At 40.0% G+C, this 21,574-nt stretch overlaps 2 protein-coding genes across 11 annotated transcripts; one reads left to right on the forward strand and one right to left on the reverse strand.

The window, feature by feature from the left end:
* Window positions 1–6,917: 6,917 nt before the first annotated feature.
* Window positions 6,918–11,181, forward strand: adssl (adenylosuccinate synthase, like). Its single transcript, XM_076980113.1, has 13 exons — window positions 6,918–7,133; window positions 7,549–7,651; window positions 7,904–7,972; window positions 8,151–8,201; window positions 8,305–8,371; window positions 8,464–8,571; window positions 8,657–8,738; window positions 8,840–8,966; window positions 9,066–9,220; window positions 9,304–9,428; window positions 9,701–9,798; window positions 9,919–10,068; window positions 10,206–11,181. The coding sequence occupies exons 1-13, from the start codon at window positions 6,918–6,920 to the stop codon at window positions 10,256–10,258; spliced, it is 1,404 nt and encodes a 467-aa protein (XP_076836228.1). The 3' UTR covers window positions 10,259–11,181.
* Window positions 11,182–16,102: 4,921 nt separating this feature from the next.
* LOC143481941 (uncharacterized) lies at window positions 16,103–21,185 on the reverse strand. Of its 10 annotated transcripts, none has more exons than XM_076980144.1 (12): window positions 21,070–21,185; window positions 20,413–20,507; window positions 20,245–20,292; window positions 19,929–20,145; window positions 18,923–18,996; window positions 18,599–18,720; window positions 18,276–18,351; window positions 17,449–17,535; window positions 17,163–17,356; window positions 16,964–17,087; window positions 16,732–16,866; window positions 16,103–16,579 (listed from the first exon to the last, which is right to left on the reverse strand). In XM_076980144.1, the coding sequence occupies exons 4-10, from the start codon at window positions 20,024–20,026 to the stop codon at window positions 16,983–16,985; spliced, it is 756 nt and encodes a 251-aa protein (XP_076836259.1). In that variant the 5' UTR covers window positions 20,027–20,145; window positions 20,245–20,292; window positions 20,413–20,507; window positions 21,070–21,185; the 3' UTR covers window positions 16,103–16,579; window positions 16,732–16,866; window positions 16,964–16,982. The 10 variants fall into 10 exon arrangements, with proteins under 10 accessions (XP_076836259.1, XP_076836260.1, XP_076836261.1 ...); XM_076980145.1 differs by having other exon boundaries at window positions 16,103–16,331; window positions 16,503–16,579; window positions 20,245–20,507; XM_076980146.1 differs by having other exon boundaries at window positions 16,103–16,331; window positions 16,503–16,617; window positions 20,245–20,507.
* Between the last annotated feature and the right edge of the window lie 389 nt (window positions 21,186–21,574).

The following is a 21,574-nucleotide window of genomic DNA, read 5'->3' on the forward strand; positions in this document are numbered from 1 at the left end:
ACATACCCAGCTTGTGCTTTCTTTGGTCTGAACTGGATAGGTTATTTAAAGCAGGCTACTGTACTAATATGAGTGGAGAAAACAGCCTGACTTCAGAGAGCCATGGATCAGATAAACCCCTGAAGATCCAAACAAATCATGACCACTTACAGTCAAATTACGACAACAAACAGAATAATTTAATCAGTATAAACCATTAAAGTAACCACGTATCAAAACGCCAGGGACCCTGCCTTCGGCCACTACACAATTCACATTGCACTTGACCCCTGTTAGTGCCCCTCCCACAGGTGGTGGTCCAATGGGAGAGCATTCTCATGTAGTTCATCTGGGCTGAGCCCTGCCGGGCCTCATGGGTAAAGACCCAGGCACCAGGCGCTCACCGAGAGGCCCGTCCCCCAAGCCTAGCTCCAGGGTGAGACCCCGGTAACCCTGATCCAGGCAAGGGAAACTGGGTCACGCTAGGGTTAGGGTTAGGATTAGTCCCAGTCATCTGAGAGAGACTCGGAGTATATCCACTTTTCCTCCACGTAGAGAGAAGACAGCTGAGGTGGATCAGGCATCTGGTCCGGATACCCCCTAGGCACCTCCCTGGTGAGATGTTCTGGACTGGTCCAACTGGGAGGAGACCCTGGGGAAGACTCAGGACACACTGGAGAGACTATATCTCTCTATATATACCCCCCCCCCCCCCCCCCCCTCAGTGGCTGGAGGGAGGCCTGGGCCTCTTTGCTTAGACTGCTGCCCCCGCGACCCAGACCCGGATAAGCGGAGGAGGACGGATGGATGGAAACCTTTAAAGTTTTTCTAATGCTTTGAAGGAAAAGAAAAAAAAACAATGTGTACCTGTGTGTGCGAGTGGGAGGTCTATGTTTACAATGGTCTGTGTTTGGGTGAGAGAGAGAGAGAAAAGAGAGAGAGAGAGAGAGAGAGAGAGAGAGAGAGAGAGAAAGAGAGAGAATAAGTATCCATTTTGTAGCCATGTATCCATCTACTTTTACTGTAGAGTTGCTTATCATTAAAAGTTATGATATATTTTGGTGAAAATTATCTCCCAATTCATGAAGAAATCACAAAGTATGTACATTGAGATAATATCAAGGGCAGGAGGTGACTGGTACTGAAAATGCATCATATTGTCGTGCACAACTGTACTAAGTCTACTAAGGCTGCCTCCCTGTCAGGACCATAAACAGACAATAAAATCACTTTCATGAACACCATTTGCTGCTTTTGGTGATAAAAGTGACTTATTGGCCCTTTAAATTGAAAACAAACATTTTCATACACAAATCTTGGGTATAGGATGAGATCATTATTTTCTGTTAAGATTTCTTCTTTATTCTCTGCTGTATGATGTTTTTCTGAGATCCTTTCATCTTGTTCTTGCTCCATCTGATGCCTTGAAAACACTCTCCGAAGATGATCTTCTCACAAAACGTACAGAATAAATCTTATTTTGAGGTGAAAACATGCGCCACATTTAGTTCAGGAACAGACATGGCAACACTGTGGGATTAAACTGTGGATGGCATGTTTTCAAACAACAGTGGGTCGGTGAGAGGGGGAGGGAGGAGGAGCTAGAAGCAGAGGAAGCGCTCAAGCCCCGCCCCCAGCAGTAGACTGACAGCAACCTCATCTTGGGCTGCAGGATTGAGCCCAGTGTAAGGAGGCCCCTCTGGCTGCAGATAGAGACAGACAGCACCAACCCACACACGATTCCATTACTGCAGGTATTCACTGGTTCTGGTAAAAATGAAGGCAGTGTAGATTCCTGAGGTATAGCTAACCTGGAAGACTGAGGGGCATAGTGTTACAGACTGTCTGGACTGTCCCATATATTACAGAAGGCAGATGCTTTCTGTAAGATGCGTACCTGCACACGAAGCAGGAATTTGAGTGCATTATGACACAGTGGAAATAGGCTGCATAGAACTGTAACACAATAATGGAAATATTTGAAATAATGGAAAGAATATGGAAATGAAAATAGATGAGGCACATGTGCCAATGTTAAAGAGAGATCATGGAAAATATGCAAACTAAAAAAAAAAGATGACTTCCATACCACTTAACAGGAACCTGCAGAAACCAAACAAATCCTCAACATACCAAAGGCATTTCAATATTCTAATAGTCTTCAACCAGCTGATTATTCTGGATTTTTCATTCAGATTTTTTAAAAGCCTATTAGCAGTTACATTTTATTCAGCAGAAGGTTCAGCTCTCTGTGATTGGAAGCAGTGGTTCTGGCTATAGAGATGCATCATGCAGCCCTGTGCATGGGTCGAGAGCTGGTATGATATCATATCACAGTATAGTCTGTCAGGATGCAACATATCCATTTGTTTATAAACTGGGCAAAGATACAATGTAATGCACATGCTAGACTGTAAATAGTTGGCTGTATAAAAACATGACATGCATCAGTTATTTCAGGAAGTTCACAGTAAACAGGGGACTGTAAATACGGCATGGATAGACACAGAGGCTAGTGAATGGATAAAGAAGTGTTTATTTACAGGTTTCAATTGGCCGTTGGAGACAATGGCAGCAACATGTGAGGACATGCTGAAGCATTCTATAGCACCTGCAGCCCAGCCTGCCTCTTAATACTGTCTGGATGGTGTTACGGATAGGTGAGAGGTGAGACAGGTGAGATAGGCGAGACAGGTGGGATAGGCGAGACAGGTGGGATAGGTGAGATATGTATCTGTTACACAAGTCTAAACAGTTGGCATTTATTCAATAGATTCAAGTTGGTGTCTCTTCAATTACAAAATAAAAGACATCGTGCCTGAATAAGGATTAAAAAAGGAAAAATGCTGATACATTACACAGTTTGTTTTGGTGATGAGGGAGATGTACTCTGCTCTCCACACTTTGAACAGTGGAAGTGCATAATGACATGGTGTATATAACATAAGAGTGTAACAACATATAATTTCCCACCTCAGTGGAGGCAGAGGCAAGATCTCAAAAATCTTTTGGTAATCCATTCTGCTTGACTGCTGGACCGGGTTGATATGGTTGATATGATATTGAGGCTACCATTTATAGCTGTGATGTTCAGTTGTGTTCACCTTCTGCTGTTTCCATCACACTGGACAGTTTTGTCATATGACTGAATGATTAATACAGCTGTGTTAATGTCCCTGAGGTTTAGGAAGATCAATGATAAAATCTGTAGTTAAATGTGACCTAACAGCTCTAACAGCTTAACTGGACGTTTCCTGGAATATTTAGAGTGTAGAATACATTAGCAAATTCACAAGCATCCTGCACTAACTTTTTTTTCACCAGATCTATTAACTGGTCTAAAATATGTTGAATACTTGGATGCCCTGAACTAGTGGTGGTATGAATAATCTCCATCCTTAAGACGAAGCTACATACTCTTCCTCAGGGGGATATTCAAGATGGGTTTGTTATGCCATTCTAGTTGGATTTTCATTCATCAGATTTCCCATAACTATATAAGCGAAATCTACTACTGCATTGTCAGATTATTCACATAAAGCTTCCTTTCCCACTTGCATGAAAACATACCGCATTTGTTTTATTTAGTGTTTTTTTGTTTTTATCTTGGTCAATATGTAACAGTGAATCTGGAATGTGTAAAGAAAAGCGCCCACATCGCTTGCACGTAATTTGCAGACCTAATGTACCATTACAATGATCCATGAGTACAAAGATGGGGTATTATACACCCTCCATCCATCGTCAAAAGCTACTTTAATTGCTAGCAATTCCTGAGTCCTGAGTCCAGGACATCCGCTTCTACTATAAAAAGGCACAGCAGGACCAGGAAGCCCCAGATCAGGAACAGGTATGAATCATCTCATCAGTCACCGCGGCTGGGGCTGCGTTTCTTTTCATCCTGCTGTAAAACTGTGCTTTTGTCACGCAGCAAAGAAAACTACAACCAACTCCTGGATAAAACTGTGCTAAAGGTTAGCAAAGATCTAGAAACCTGAAAGTCGTTCACATTGTATTACAGCACTCACTTTATGAAATGATCTCTGAACTCTGATGCGTGTGGAAATCACGTTTCTCTCTCTAAACTTGGTGGTATAACTGCCTTTGCAGGACCTGTCTGCTGTGCGGTACATGATCTCAATAAATCAGCAACCCAGCATATCATGTAACACTTCAATCATGAATACTTGGAACACCGAGGGACTATTTCCGTGAAGCATCACTGAATACTCATAGCGCCCCCTTGTGGACACAAGGGCTGTGAAATTCCATCCAACCCCCTTTTTATTATACAAATTATTGGTGCTCATTAAGTCTAATTTTGTGAACAATTTGGCATCTTGTAATTGTTCTAATACAGCAGGAATCCGTGGGAGCAGATTGGGGGAACTTAACTGTCACTGCATTTAAACCTCTATTATTTATCTATACAGGGACACTTCATCTTTCTGTTTTTTATATATAGGAAATGTTAGCTGGTGCAGGAGAAATTGAGGGTTTAATGTAACCACCTGTCAGTGTCTTGTCTATCTATAAATCTAGACCCTATATTTCAGAGACAGTGAGAGGATCTATTCTGCTCCTGGAGGAGTATAGCCTGTGGCAAGAGATTGACTGCAAAATCCCACGGAGTGTGGGGTGGTACTTGACTGGCTTTTTTCTTTGAGAAACACTTCCCCAAGATTGACATAGCAAGAATGTTAACAGGCAGGGGACTATGAGGGCTCTCTATAGCCTTGGGTTGAGTGATTTCTACCTAACTTGTGTATAATGTCTACAGGGAATCATCACAATGGATTAAGGCATTCATTGTAGATGACCTTTTTATACTTTCTTTCAATAACTACTCAATCACATTCATTATTTAATTGCTACTAATTGTTTGGTCGCTTGCAACACAAACAAACCCTATATGGGAAATTTTTCATAAAAATCCTTTAAATCTGGTATAACATTGTTTAGTGTCCTCTGTTGAAAATAAATTGCTACTAAAGCATTTCCTCTGAACCACAGATAAAAATAAGAGATACATTTTTCAGTGTTTATATTTGCTTTATTATGGAAGCTCACACTCAGTTAGTACTAGATATTTATAGATATCAGAAATGTCTTCAAACTACAATACACAGCGTGGCAATGCAACAACTGCATAGAATTGTTGGAACCTGTCAGCCTCTGGGTCACAATGTGGTTTTCTTAGCATCACTGTGCAGTCAACCTAGTGGTTGCTCCACTTGTAAAACTATGCCTGCTCAATTTTGGCCCAACAATCCTATAACATTCAAAGGATTACTTCTTCTTCTAAATGGTGATTTTACACAGATATGAGCATAATTTCCAGCTACAGGGAGTTTAATTCCTGTTTAAGTGAGCCTGTTTTTATCGAAAAAGTAGGAAATTACTGATTCCTGTGGTTTAGTAGTAGTCTGGTTCAGGGTATCTTGAATTCTGGCCTATCTGTGCTATTATCTAGGATGAATTCTGTGAAGAGTTGCAAAGCACTTTGTAAGTCTCTCTGGATAAGAGCATCTGCTAAATCTCGTAAATGTATATTTAAAGGGTGTTTCAGCAGTAAGATCAGAATCAAGCAGTGTAGCTCCAATGAGGAAAGAAGCCAGATTAATACATAAAGGGGTGTTGGGAGTATAGAAATGCTGTCGCTCTATCCAAACAACATTACTGCATTTCTTATCCCACTAGGCTCATCTGGCTCTTGACTTTGTACCTGATAGAACAGCAAGAACACTATGGATCACAACATGCCTTCATTAGCATATCTGTGCTAAATCAGTTATGTAGTAAATGACAAAAGGTTGTTATAGGCTTTTGATCAACAATTCTCATGAAACTTTCCTAAAACAAATGCAAATTGACATTTTACACCTAAAAGATTGCATGCAGACTGAGACATTCCTTGACCAGCAGTTACTAGGGCAACAAAATTATAATCAGTGGTACTTGGAAAACACATGGTTATGTGTATTTTTATCCTCAGAGTAGTTTAATTGATGTTGTTTACTGTGGTACTATAACATTTCATCATATGCTACTACTGTTCAACAAATCAATAATTTTTTTATTGATCTATGCATTGGCAGTGTTTGCTGTTAAGTTCCTTAAGTAGTCAACCCAGCAAATTAATCTATCAGTTGTCAAAAACAAAAATAGGTATTTTTGGCACCACAAGATGCCAATATATTTTTGGAAACAAGGAAGATTTAGCAAAATATGCTTCACCTTCACATACTTTATAAAAATTAACATACCTATGCAGTTAACAGTCAATTTAGTTGTAGGATACTATCAAACATATTCTAGGTTCCTTCGAAAGTGTAGATAAACTAAATATTTTGTAATCATTTTTGCATTAATTACCCTGCGCTCTAAATCTTACAATCTATGACCATGATACATTGCTACAATTTCTATATATTGTGATATTGGTGCAAACTTTATAAGAAAAGTTATTTAGGCATAATAAAATCTAATATTTAATTAATTGTGGTTACTATTTACTTAAAGTTCAGTTTTGTTTTGGTTTTTTTGTACCATGCAAATTACTCTCCGATGACTTTATACCAGTCTGCCAAGAGGCCGCCACTGGGTCGGAGACGACTGAAGTATTACGCGCCAAATTCAGCGTTATCATTTCTGTGAAGGAACCGACGACACGACACCAGCTATCAGTCTAAATCGGCAAATCTATAAAAGCCCGTCGCCTGCTTGTAAGTAAGTTGTCAACGTTTATCTCTGCAATTTTCTTAAAACATTAAATCTACCTCAGACCCTATGGAAAACCCATTAAATTAAAAATATTCTTGTAAATAAAATAAAATGATGAGGCCGACCTTCTCGCAGGCGGACCGCTGTTTTGAAGTCGTCGTCGGGCGGCTCGCTGGCTGGCGTCTCCGCGCTCCTCCCGCACAACCAGCAGCAGCATGGCAGCGGATAGCACGATGTCTAACGGTCAAGAGACGGCTTCTCTGAATGGCGAACCGGTGATGAAGCGGTCCCGAGAAAGTGGGGCGGCCGAGTCTCTCCGGGAACCTCACAATAAAGTGACGGTAGTGCTGGGCGCGCAGTGGGGCGACGAGGGGAAGGGGAAGGTGGTTGACCTGCTGGCTATGGACGCGGATATCGTCTGCAGATGCCAGGTACCGTGTTGGGGAACCGCCAGCTAGCTGAAACACACGCGTTATCGACCTGTCAGCGTGTGTATGTGTCAGACATGTTGTTGAGCGACCCTGTACGCCACCACTTCGCTCTTAGTAACTTTATATAGTTATTTGTTGCACTGTTGTTGTGGCTGGTTAAGACCGGTCACTACTTCCGCAACCCCACACTGTTGTTAGCCGGCTAACACACTTAGCCACCAACACTCGCCTGGAGTCGTGTGGATACATAACCCCTCTTCTGCGGTTATATTAAGTGTTCTTGACTGATCTCTTTCGATTATATCGTACATGAACATCTTATAAATATGTAGTCACTTCTGTCCTTGAACAATTTTGCCGTCAAACTAATGTGTCCTGGTACACACACGCATACATGTCGATGTTGTGGCACTAGGGAGGGAATAACGCGGGCCACACGGTGGTGGTGGACGGTGTGGAGTACGACTTTCACCTCCTACCCAGCGGAGTCCTCAATAAAAAGGCAGTTTCTTTTATCGGTACGTATGACCTTCTCTTTTTATACAGTTAAACAGCCTCTCTGCTGCCGCCTAGCTCCTCCAGATGAGAAGTTCGGTTCAGTCAAAAACCTTTGCCCACCTTTAACCGTCTAACGTTTTTATTACTCAGTTTGCACATGTCGGTGCTGATTTTGTTGTTTCACAGCCACCTAAATCGTTTAGACCTGTTATCCAGTGCACTGGTGGGTGGATTTGACTGACTACGTTTAATCCTTTCCCATTGTGTCCTAGGCAATGGAGTTGTGATTCATCTTCCTGGGTTATTTGAGGAAGCCGAAAAGAATTCACAAAAAGGCAAAGGTGAGCCAAAGGGAGACTTTGGGGGGAATATTCTACAGGAAAGGAAAAGTTATGTAGTGCTGAATGTTTTAAATAAAGTTTTTTTTTTTTTTTTGCCAGTTCACAACTTTACATTAACTACTTTGTCTACACACAGCATTGCTTATGAGAAACAATTATTTCCATGTTTTTGACTCAGGACTACAGGGTTGGGAAGACAGACTGAAGATTTCTGATCGTGCACATATTGGTAGGATAATTGGAGTGTATTGTGTAGTCTTGGTTAAATATAGTTTTTATGCTTTTGGCATTAATGTTTGCTTAAATTTTTCCACTTTCTCTGGATTTTCTAGTATTTAATTTCCACCAGGCTGTAGATGGAATACAGGAGCAACAAAGGCAGCAACAAGCAGGGAAGAAGTGAGTTTGCCTTTTTCTTTGAATCTCTTAAATAAGTTTCATTTCTCCTGACTTGTTGTTCATTGCCTTAATTTTTGCTCGTTTTTTTGCAGTTTGGGCACTACTAAAAAGGGGATTGGCCCAGCGTACTCCTCCAAGGCTGCACGCAACGGACTGAGAGTGTGTGACTTGGTCTCTGACTTCACCGTTTTTGAAGAAAAGTAAGTGTGTGTGTATCTTCCACATTAGTGCATTTGTACACTTTCTGCCACATGCTTGGACAAAATAACACATCTCTCTGCACAGGTTCCGTGTGCTGGCAGGCCATTTTCAGACTATGTACCCCAACCTCAACATTGACGTTGACGCTGAGCTGGAGCAATTGAAGGTAATATGCACAGGACGGAACACTCGTACACATGTGACCGGCAGTGTCAGTGTTGGCAGTCTTGTGCCGTAGTCTTTCACAGTCTATCTCTTTACCAACAGGTTTATGCCGAGAGGTTGCGTGCTTTAGTCGTTGATGGGGTTTACTTCATGCATAAAGCCCTAATTGGACCTAGCAAGAAAATCCTAGTGGAGGGGGCCAATGCAGCCCTTTTGGATATTGACTTTGGTAAGGATTGTAGTCCGGTCTGAAATGGATTGCTTCATTTGATTTTGTTGGTAAATGAATCTGTGGACTTTAACAACAGATCACTTGTGCTTCTCCTAGGCACCTACCCCTTTGTTACATCGTCTAACTGCACAGTTGGAGGTGTGTGCACAGGTCTTGGAGTGCCCCCGTCCCATATGGGCCGTGTGTATGGTGTTGTCAAAGCCTACACCACCAGAGTTGGTGTTGGAGCGTTCCCTACTGAGCAGGACAATGTGAGTGCGTTGTCCCCATACGAACTAAACATTAAAACGCGTTTCCAGGTGTGCAGCTTATTTTTAATTTTGGTGTTATGAAGGATGTGGGCGATCTGCTACAGTCCAGAGGAAGGGAGTTTGGAGTTACAACAGGCAGGAAGAGACGCTGTGGTTGGCTGGACTTGGTTTTGGTTCGTTATGCCCACATGATCAACGGTTTCACAGCGTAAGAGTCTATCCCTACACTCAGCATCAGGGGTGCCCAGCTCTGGGTCACAGACCAGCACAGTCACAGTGGTGATTTCTCAGCTCTGGCACATCTGTTGAAACTGTTTAGTTGAATCACGTGCTTTATGGGCAATTACAAAAGTGTACCTGGCGCCTGGAGCTAGGAACTCGACTCAACATGCCCCCTTTAAGTTAATAATGCTGTGGGTTTATAGTAGCACTAAACTAATCTCCTGTGTTTTGGTTGTTCCATGTTTATACGCATGGCAGTATTGCTTTGACCAAGTTGGATATCCTCGACACGTTGCCTGAGATAAAAGTGGGCGTGGCCTACACTGTTGACGACAAGCCTTTGCCCAGCTTTCCAGGTCAGTGTTGATTGGTCTGGGAGCGCTTGCTAACCTGCCATGTGGCGTACTCTACACTTCCCTACACTCCCTGCCGTTCTCTAAAGGAATAATGACGTGCTGCACTCTTCTCAATGGCAGCTAACATGGATGTCCTGACGAAGGTCTCCGTGACCTACGAGACGTTACCCGGGTGGTGCTGCAGCACAGAGGGAGCGCGCAGCTTCGATGACTTGCCACCGCAGGCCCAGGCCTACATCCGCTTCATTGAGAACGTGCTACAGGTGCCAGGTGAGATGCCTGTGATTTGTGCACGGGAACCTCCAAGCTAGTGCCGTATTGGAGACCTGTGGTCAATGTCTTCCTTTGGTTATTTTTTATTCTGTTCCTCGCCCTTTTAATATACTGTGCACTTTTCTGTCTTCCAGTAAAATGGGTTGGAGTTGGCAAGTCCAGAGAAAGCATGATCAAGCTGTTTTAAACTGGAGCATGACGATGCCCCAAATCCATCACATCCATCTGCCAGGAACATCCCAACATTAGTGGGCCCATTTCTGGGATTTTTTTGTAGTGGATCAGAGCTGGGAAGACAGTGACTAACTATGGGTTAAGGACCCAGAGAATGTACCACTTAAAATGAACACCAGCAAAATCAGTAGGGTCCAGGACCACAGTAAGAACTAAGGGACGCCCACAACAGAATGCTGTTGTGACAAAAAAAAAAAAAAATCAGTTCAGAACTCATTTTCATGAAACATATAAATATGAGTACAGATCTTGGATTAGATTTTTGCTTTTATTTCTAATCCCAGTTAAGCCTATTGAGATGCATGATTTTAAAGATTCTGATGTCTTACACTCCCACATACATTTAGCATAATACTGAGTTATATGTAAATGTGCTTGCACCATAGAGCTCTACTGATTCTTTCAGCCTTCTTCTGAATGTCTAACAAGTTCACATTGACATTATAAGAAAAGCAAACAGCATAGGTGCTGTCAGCAGTTAAATTTTTTTATTAAGGTTGTATTACCAAATATATTCTGAACCTATGTTTTGATGTATTTTAAAATGTACAAATTCCATTGCTGATGAAAATGTAGAATTTTAAGGCTTGTAATTTGTAGTTCAGGTTTTTCTTTGTATGTTATCGAGTATATGGGGGTCTGTTTAAGACCTGGTTTGAGTGTCCTTTTTAATTTGATATTTGTCCTGAATAAAATTCTGTAGTCAGTTCTAGCAAGTGTTAAAAACAATCCAAAAGGGATGTTTACGTGAACGATTAAAACGAGTGCATATATTCACGGTTTTGAAGTAAAAAAAAATACACCAAACATCCTTTTCATTTAAGTCAAAAAAGCACAAGAAAGGAAATGTACAACGGCGTAAATTGCCATTCCAGTGAAGTGTAGAGGTAGTGTGTTTACGATTGGATGCTGTTTTGGAACAATAAAATGTTTAAATTAATTTAGCATTTGAATAATTTCATTTACTTCCCTGCACTTTGTTTGCTTTACAAGATTAGTATGATTTCTCGTTACATCTGGCCTGGTTTATACATTTGCTACTGTACTGTATGCCGAAAAGGAATCCCATTTACAATAAAGACTTGTTCATAATTTAACCCGCTTACGGATTTAGTTTTTGTGTTTACTGTCGTTGATTTGTTTCCAAATATTGCTTATCTAAAAAAGGCTCACGGTTGTAGGATGAGTAATGCAGCCGACGTCTCATGGTGAGGGACGTGCAGATGTGAAGGTAAGCCAGCTGTGTTGTGGAGTCCTGGACCGTGAGCAGTGATCTGACCTGTAGTTGGCTGTAATTTTCCTAAGATGATGCTGCTACTGCAAGTATTGCTTTTGATGCTTAAAGTCGTGTCAGCGAAACGAAGGACATGAACAAGCCCGTTTGCAAGCGGTGCTTTTGGAACATTTCAACGAAGGGCGCTAAAGCCTGGTTGAGTGACCATAGCGCTCGACTCCGCGCGAACCTCCGCGAGCGGTGGAGGCTTTACTTTCCGCTTTGCAGTGTTGTCCGAAACTATATGTGGTAGTATAAAAGAAACACCCCTCAAAACAGGGGAATGAACACTTACCTGACGAATTTTAATGCTGCTTTGTGTTTCAGTGTGTTTCAGGTTTGAAAAGTGCTGCAATTTAGGCTAAAGTACTTGAAAATGTTGAAATTGTAACTACTTCGTTTCACAACAAATATCTGTCTGACTGAACAGTTCTCTGTATGACGTTAACAAATACGAGCCTCTTGTAATTCCAGGATGAAACACGAGAGAACGTGAAGACCTCGCGTGCGCCGCGCTTCAGCGCGATGAACAAAGTCATGTTTGCAGGGTTCATACACCTTGTGGAATTCAAACACTTGTATGTCACTTTCAAGGTCCATTTCAATATTTCCCAGCACGAGCAAAGACACTTTGTCAGACGTTCAATAGACCTCCACTGAAAAGCCAGAATGAAAGTTTTAGCGACGTCTTTTTTAAACGTCTATTACTGCCATTCAGTTGCAGTTTTTGCACGTCCTGACATCCAATAAAGGTCCTAGTCAGACGTTCAGATAGAAAACTCGTCATAGACGTTCAAGTTAAAAGGTTAAGGTCCTAGTCACACTGTCAGATTTTGAACCAGTTTTGAACGTCCACCAGACATGCAAAAATGGGTCTGGACTGACCGACGTGATACAGACTTGATTTTAACGTCTTTCTGACGTCGCATGTTTGTTGGGATAAGTTAAATATTTATACATATACTCGAAATTATTCGCTTTTTTATCACATTATTTAATGGTTGTTTATTTTCAAAACGCCCAATCATAACGTCTTCACGTTCTCTCATGTTTCATCCTGGAATTACAAGATGCTAGTATTTGTTAACACAAAAGAACTGTTCAGTCAGACAGATATTTGTTGTGAAATGAAGTTATAATTTCAAGCATTTTCAAACACAAAGCATCATTAATTTGTTTGTTTATAAAAAAAATAAAAAGGCTTTAAAACGGAAATTAGCACCGTATCTGACTTTGGTATTGAATTTCAATATTTTTTTAAGTATCGTATCGAAGTTGTAATTCTTAGTATCGTGACAAGCCTAAAAGGGAGTATTCGTCACATTTCTATTTTTGAAAAAGAAAAAAAATATGAAAGTACATAAAATAAGAAATCTATCTACTGCACTTTAATGGTAAAAAATCTGGTAAAGTATTGAAGTTTTTATTGATGTTATGAAACGTACTGGTACAATGCGGTATTTATGCACAGTATAACAATACTGGCTGTGATGGCGAGGAATCGTTTAAACCAGGGATGTCAAAGTCAAAAACACAGAGGGCCAAAAAAACAAATTTGCTACAAGCCGAGGGCCGGACTGGTTCAATGTTTATTAAAACATATTGAAATGATTGCACATAGCCTATTGAACCAAGACCTAACACAGTGTATATTATTTAATGTTTAAATGAATAAAGCACTATTTTCTTATGGATCTGTCAGTAATTTCAAGTGAAAACATTTTTCAACAGGCAAACAGATAAAAGCAAACTTCCTTCAAAGAAAAATCACATGAAGACACACAGAAGACACACAGGTTTACCTTTTACCTCCGTGAACATGTACTCTGCCTCCCACCTGGCTTGAAACCCGTTCTCAGTGTCCACCTTACGTTTAGTCATTTTTGAGAAGGGATAGCGGAACGTTGATGTCTGCTCTGACTGCTGATTTAGGTTTATACTTTCGCGAGTGACCATAGTGCGCGACTCCGAATTTTAATGTTGCTTTGTGTTGCAGGTTTGAAAAGTGCTGCAATTTAGGCTAAAGTACTTGAAAATGTTTTAAATTGTAACTACTTCGTTTCACAACAAATATCTGTCTGACTGAATAGTTCTCTTGTATTACGTTAACAAATACGAGCCTCTTGTAATTCCAGGACGAAACATGAGAGAATCAGGAATTCTAACATGCTTTCTATAAGTAATTATTTCAAAACAGGACCATTCCATATTGTAAATGGAGGCTACTACAGCAGTACTTACTGTCTTCTGAGGTGCAGTACTTTTACTTTTTAGTATCGAGAGATTATGGAGAGATGTGTGGACTGCAGTGACCAGCGTGAACTATGATGTCCTCCACTATCTTGAGGAAGGCAACTCTCTTGACATGGCAGACCAAACACACATTTTCTGTTGCCATTATACCTTTGTACCAAGACTTCAAGATGACCTAGACATTTTTCGAGATGGCTGGGACAATCACCCTTTAAGAACAGAAGGCAACAGGACTCCAAACCAGCTGTGGGCAATAGGACATGTTTATCAGCCAGTTCAGGAGCCCCAAAATGAGGAGGTGGGTATGTTGTTACCCATCACATGTCTGTATTTACTCTAATCCACTTGGACGTTTTTTTGATTCAACACTGACCCTGGGTTACCCAGTCCTGCATATTTTTGTGTATTTTTTGTGCAGGGTTTGTTAATGACCGTATTTGGTGGTATGGGTGCAGGGTAAATAGTAACATGTAGGGCATGAGGTACTCCAGGACCAAGGTTTAGAACCCCTGGTTTAAGCCGCAAGTACTATAAGAAATCTCAAACTATTGGTTGGTACAATGCACTTCCTTGATTTTTGCTTTTTTATTTTTTATCTAGGCGTTGGACATCCCAGAGATTGACTGAGAGAGCAGTGGGTTACCTCACATTAGAAATGCTGGAATTCATGTTCCTGCAACAGGCTGTCCACTTACAGCAGAGCAGTTTACAGCACTCAGAGACCTCATTCAGGCCCGTAGCCAGGGGGGATCGGAGGGTTCGAACCCCCCCCCCCGCCCTCTCCCCCTCCCCTCGTACACACATGCCCCCTCAAGATAGGTAGGCTATTCAACGAATGAATTGTTAATCTCCGGTGGATATACAGACAAACAAATAAGGATAGCAACAACAGACTCACAACAAACTTATAACAGTGTTGCCAACTCTCACGCAATGAGTGTGAGACACTCGCATTTGAATGTCTTCACATGCCATACATCCGATTTCTCACGCTGAAAAAATCTAGTTTATTTATCTCCGATCTACATCTATGATTCAATGAGTTACTAGTTCGCTCTGGCGCCAACCACTGGTGATCGATCGCTTAGGCGCAACATAGAGGAAACATATAAGACATAACACCCCCCCCCCCCCCCGCATCAAATCTCACTCCTAGTGATTTTGAAAAGTTGGCAACCATGCTTATAATAAAATATATAATGCTTATAATATTTGTAAATTAAAAGGTTTGAAGTGTGCTCGTGTATTTAGGGGACATTGGAGTAGAGAGGCAAATGAAGTCCACTTTTGGGGGAAAAAGACCCCCGTCATCACAATGCTGGCTAAGGGCCTGTCATTGACCCCAGAGCAACATCACAGTCACGTGGTGCTGACATCTACATGGCTGCTGTGCAGTTCTACCAGACTCTTTGAGTGAGAGGTTTATGAATGTGTTTTGGAGGATGATGGGGGTGAAGGCAAGAAAACTGCTGCAGTGGATCGTTTTCAAATGGAAAAGACTGGAAATGTTAAGACACTATTGCCTTAAACATTCAAGTTTTCATCAATGTCTGTTAAAACTAGCAGTTTCCTTATAGAAAGTATAAAGATATCCCATAAAAGCTTAAATGTATTCATTACTTTTATTTGTAATTCACAATGTCAAGTAGAACACAAATAAAGGTTTTTATGTACTTCCAGAATTGTCACTTGTGACCAATATTTTGTTAATGAAAGGTTTTGTGTATGGTTACAAAAAAGGGTTTATGCATTACAGTAGAGAAACACTTCTCTGCAGAATGTAAACAAACATTCAAAGACATGCACAATTGTAACAACAGGGTTGCCAACTCTCACGCATTGAGCGTGAGACACACGCATTTGACCGTTTTCACACGCTCTCACGCCACACTTCCGATATCTCACGCCGGAGTGGCGAACGAAAATTGTTTGTTGACGTTGTTGAGGCCGTATACTCCAACGCTAGGAATCTAGCACTAGGACCCTGGAGCGGTTATTTTCTGCATTAGCGCTAGATTCTGCAAAGTTCACATCGCGCCAGAACAACTGAACAACACACACTTATAATAATTTAATGCCTCCCCTCATAAAATTCCAGACATTTTAAGACATTTTTAGGCCTTGAATATGGAAAACTAAATTTAAGACATTTTAAGACTTTTTAAGGACCCGCGGGTACCCTGTATAACACTGAATCTGTGTCCATTTTACGTTCGCCCCCCCCGCTCAACAACTTTCGTTCGCCACCCCCCCCAACAAAATACACTCGCCACCGGCTCCAGGTTAAAATCTCACTCCAAGCGAACGTCAAAAGTTGGCAACCCTGTAACAATGCTTGCACAGTCAGCATGTTAATAAAAGTAATAATAAAAAATTAGTGGTGGGCCGTTAACAGCATTATCTGATATTACAATATATCATGATAGAACTAAATATAAGTAAATAAACAATATACATACAGACGATACCACGAAGGATGAAGGCAGATGCATGTGGATTACTGTCAGTCATCAAACACATGTAAAACATCCATGAACTTCCTACTTCCTGTGATGTTACTGACTATTTACAAAATCACCAATAGGAGGTGCTAAAGCTACACTTACAACACTAACAGCACAAGCTAACACCATAATTAAATAATAACAAAATAATTGAAAGAAACACATACCAGTCTCAATGAACTGCCGAAAATATCCGGAGATGCGACACTTGTTTTCCAGTGGACAGTCATCATCATCATCTGCACTGCTTTCAGTGGGCCAGCGTATGTATGGGAGCAATATCTTAAAAACAAAAGCACTCAAAGAGTCCTGCTGTTTGTATATGTCTAGGTCATGTACACCACATAAATGTGTTATCAAAAATAGTTTTCTTTAAAAATATGTACATAAACATACCTGTGGCATAAGTGAATATTCACTTTCCTTTGGAAAAACCTGCACATCTTTCCTTTCAATCAACAGTGACCACACCTTGGTTTCCTTTAGTCCTTTCCAAATTTGTTTCAACTGACGTAATCGTCTACCAATTACCTGCAGATTTGGCAAAAATCACAATACAATACTGCTTAACTTCATGTAATGTATTAAAATTAGCAGTGAAATGGAATGTGTAGATAGGGCATGTTACCGCATGTGACAAAAGGCGTTCAAAGAGCCACCTTCTGTTTGTATTGGTTGGGCCAGGTATATCCCAAGAAAGACTCAAGGACAGCCTGGCATTCATCTTCACTGAGTTCATCATCTCCATCAACCTGGACATAAATGGCTGCAACAACTTTTTCAATAAAAATAGAAAGAAAAAAAAATTAAACACATGATGTACATACCAATTTGATGATTTCTCGTATATCATGGTCAATTGATCTGCTGAGTCCAGGCAGTCGAGGCCCCCCATGTAAGAACGAATGTCCCAGCATCCGTCCAGCTACTAGAAACATGTCACCCTCAATGAGGGACTGGGATGATGAAGGGACCAGATGATCAGGTTCACCTTCAAATAGGCATGTCCTTTCGATATTCCCTGTAATTGGAAGATGGACACGAATGTCAATTCGAATTTTCTTTCTAATTCCAAGAAAAAGTAATAAACATATGTAACAATGATCATCATACCTAGATTAATACTGAAGCCAGCTTTAAGCCTTTGAATAATTGCTGAAAAAAATTTTCTTGTCACTCCTTCACCAACAGCAACATCTCCTAATATGGTAAACACAAATTAAAAGATAAAAACACAGAAATGAACAAGTTGTGTAAATGAATTAACAATTAACAAGTTGAAGGTGGTGTGCTGGACTTAGTCCTCCAATATCAGAAACTGAATTAGGGTCATTCTACATCATCCACAATAAAGATCTTGGCTCAAATTCTTGGGGTTAAAATTATTAATACTACAGACTATATTTTTGCTGTATTGACTAGACATTTCCTTTGAATTCATACAAAAGGCTTTACAATGCTTTACAATTTTTGACTTAAAAAGGTACAGAAACGTCTAGCCCAACACCTGCAACCTAAATCTTGCAAGCTAGACTTGATTTTGAAGATTCAATTGATAAATAACTGAGCATGGTACTTCTTAGATCATATCAATGAACTAACTATGGTCTAGTTATTTAGGTGGTGATGAAAAAATTACTGATATGAATATATACTGATAATGGCTATACTTGCTGCAAATGAACCAGAAGTTATTTCTGTATATCTGTTGAAACATGATCAGGAAGGTGCACTGAAAGCACTTTAAGGAAGGAAAATATGTTTTCTCTACAGAGTTCAGATTCAGTTGAGCATTATTTAGTCTAGATGCCAATAAGTGAAACAGAAATAACTGTCTATGGTTGGTATCCAATTCAAGAAGAAATCTGTTAAACAGCAATTTCAGACTAGAAATCTCCACTGTGTGAATATTCACAATTTATACTGGTATATACAGTTACCTTGAAGTTTACATGTCACTGGACATGCCCATTTCACACTTGACTGCTTGTACAATGCAATGAGTTGTCTGTCTGTCTGCTCATTCGCAAATCCATGTTCATGAAAAGAGGCTTCCCAGTCTCATGTAAGTGAAGAATCCCCTTACTATAAGGGTTGCTGCTCTTTCAGGATCTGGATGAGTTTTGCAGTCTGATATACAAACAAAAATTTGATATTTTTTGAAACTGTGATCAAATATCAGTACTGTAACTCATACTTCATGCTTCTGAACAGCTCAATTTTAAAATGTAATATATTAAAATCTGTAGACAATACCACATACCAAAATCATTAATGCATGTGTCTTGAGCTGCATTTGAAGGTTCAGCATTACATGCAAGTGGGGTAACGGTTCCTGAAGAAGTGTGGGGTGTAGATGGTCCTTCCTTGTCTTCAGGTGGTGTCCTTAAACACATACATATGAATAACAGGTGAAATTTATGGTCACATTTTAGGAGCCAAGTCAGCACCAACGGCACACTCTCAACATAAAATCCAATAGTTGTGAACTTACACAAAGGGCCAATCAATATAAACCCCAAATAAATTTCAGAGTCACTAAACAGTGTGGAGTGTCTGTGATTACGAATGTTTCACAGGCTCTTACCTTTCTTTGCACGAACTTGCGTGTATTTCCAGAATATCAAGTGGCATTTCCTCCTGACATATAGGGCAGTTTGCCTAAAATAAATAAAACACAAATTGTTCCAGTGCAACATGACAGTATATGCACAACATCTATTAAATACACATTTAAGTTATTACATTTACATCAGATTTATTGAATAATAATTTTAGACACTCATTTTAAAATGATGCAGAGACAGCAAGATTCAATATTATGTCGTCTAGAAAGCATCCACTGAAATTTATTTATTTATACATTTTCATCCCCATTTAAGTAACTATTCCACAAAATACCATACAAATCAATGTAACTTTTCAGTGTTTGAATAAGAAGTCATTTACTTCTTCACTCTGTTCATCCTCTAGATTGATGACCTCACAGGACTATATATGGGCAGGTAGGATGACAAGCGGGTAAAAGACACCACATTTCTGGCACTTCTCTTTTGACATGCCACTGAAGCTTTCTGAGTTTGGTGGCAGAGGAGTGGTATCAAGTTCCATCTGAAGAGGAACTATATACAGAACTCCTTTACCACTCTGACTTGCAGTTTTCAAAAGCTTGCTGCAGTATTCACCATCATCAGGTGTTACAAGAGAGAGCTTTCGGGTACCCCACCCTCCTTAAAACAAAAACAACAGTAATGATCGCAGTGTTTGCTGGCAATTTAATGGGTTACTGCTCTTTTATCATATACCATACACCTTACAGTTTCTTCCCACAAATAAAGCTTGTGAAATGTACTAAATTTACATGACCCAACTGCAAAGCAAAAACTTAGAAAAGCTATGCCAAATCCAAACTTTACATTATTTCAATTTAATACACTTTTTATAAAATTCAGCAAATGTTTGCTCCACTAAAACAATGAATTTTACTTCAGGATTCATTTTATGTGTTGGGTTTTGATGGGCACCGTATAAAACATAGTCTGTTGAGAATAGTAAGACTATGTTGTTTTTTTTATGACATCAAACATACATACCTCATTGTATGTAGCATTTTCATCAATGTATGCAGTCCTATGCCCCAAACCAGCTTGCGTGTGCAACAACTGGTCTTGTTGCTTAGGTGTCCGATCATATTGGCGAGGTAGGAGGTAAAAGATGAATGGCATTACTTTAGCTGGTTTGCAGAGGACAGTTGTAGCAGCAGAAAATCGTTTTTTCCCCCATCCTTTGGTAAAAAGCCCAGGGAAGGACCTGTGAGGAAATTACAATTACAAAGACTATATGAAAAGGTAAATTTGTTATAGAGTACATATTTGCTTAACAGAACATGATCAAAATAGGTAGTAAAACCTGGCCATGTTTGAACAGCTGCTCTCTCACCCTGAACTGAACTGAAGCCTAAAGGACATAAAACCATTAAAAAGCATCGATATTCATAAATTTGACCACAACATATTATTTGTATTGTAGCACACAGTACAAAATATTTAGCTCACTACATTAAAATATATAAGAGACCTGACATTATCTTGACTAGGGCCAGCTGCACTTCCTGACTGCGAGGTCAACAAGGACAACAGGTTCCTTGTGGACCTGATAACATCTGCATTTCCCTACAAGCACAAAGAAAACACGACTATTTGTACCATTTCGTGCATCGTACGCATTCCCGCCATGCTGCCAATCGTAGAAAGAAAATAAAGGGTTTAACAAGAATAAATAAACATGTATAAAATGGCGGCATGAACAACTTCTGGAACACTCTGCTATGCCTTTCTTTTTTATGCATTTATAACAGCAAACCATTTACTACGATACTTTTGAACGGTCCAAACGCGAAGTTTAAACGTATTGCCCGTTTTACAGCCTGTAGCTAGTTCTGATAACTAGAACCAGCAAGACCCTGATTGTTTTATGCCCTAAAATTAACTATTTTCTATCCTACAACCATTCTGACAAATGAATGTTACTACGTCAGGGAAACACATACTTAAACGATAATGTTAATCAGTACACTTCAAACTCTTTATATGAGAGCAGCTCATACCAACCAAAGCTCTTAGTTAACCTCTACTAACAAGCTAGCTAACTAGCTAAAGTTCCCCCGCGTTATAACGCAACACATCAAACTTGCCGTGTAACGCGTTGAATCTGAATAACTTTGGATGCACTTACCTCGTTGTGCTCCATTAGTTGTCTCCGCCACAAACGCGACCGAGAGTGAGGCGAGGCAGCGCTGTGATTGGTTTAATGCGTTGGATTGCTCTAAAAGGTTTACTTTTCGTGAGAAGCCCGGATGTTTCATCGCGGGTCTGAATCTGTATTTCTGAGTTTTGAATCATAGCGATTTGAATTTAAGGATCTAAATTTTTTCATGTGAAAAATGCAAGTTGTAATATTGAATTTTATCTTTTTCCAACAGCAAATTTCACCATCTCGCAAGTTCAAAACATAAAAAAGCATTGTTAAAATTCAAATGTATGAATTACGCCATTAAATATTTCAAGTTTATTAAATGTAATGTAAATATAATACAAATATACAAAATTCAGATTCAAATATTTATGCTCCATATTTTTAACTCCATATTCATCAGGTTATTGTAGTAGCCTGGCTGATTTGGTGTTTTGGTTAAAACATTTGGAAGTCGTGACATCGCGCGTGCTAAGCCACTTAGAAT

This window comes from Brachyhypopomus gauderio, chromosome 18, assembly GCF_052324685.1.
Source record: "Brachyhypopomus gauderio isolate BG-103 chromosome 18, BGAUD_0.2, whole genome shotgun sequence".
Lineage (NCBI taxonomy): Eukaryota > Metazoa > Chordata > Actinopteri > Gymnotiformes > Hypopomidae > Brachyhypopomus > Brachyhypopomus gauderio.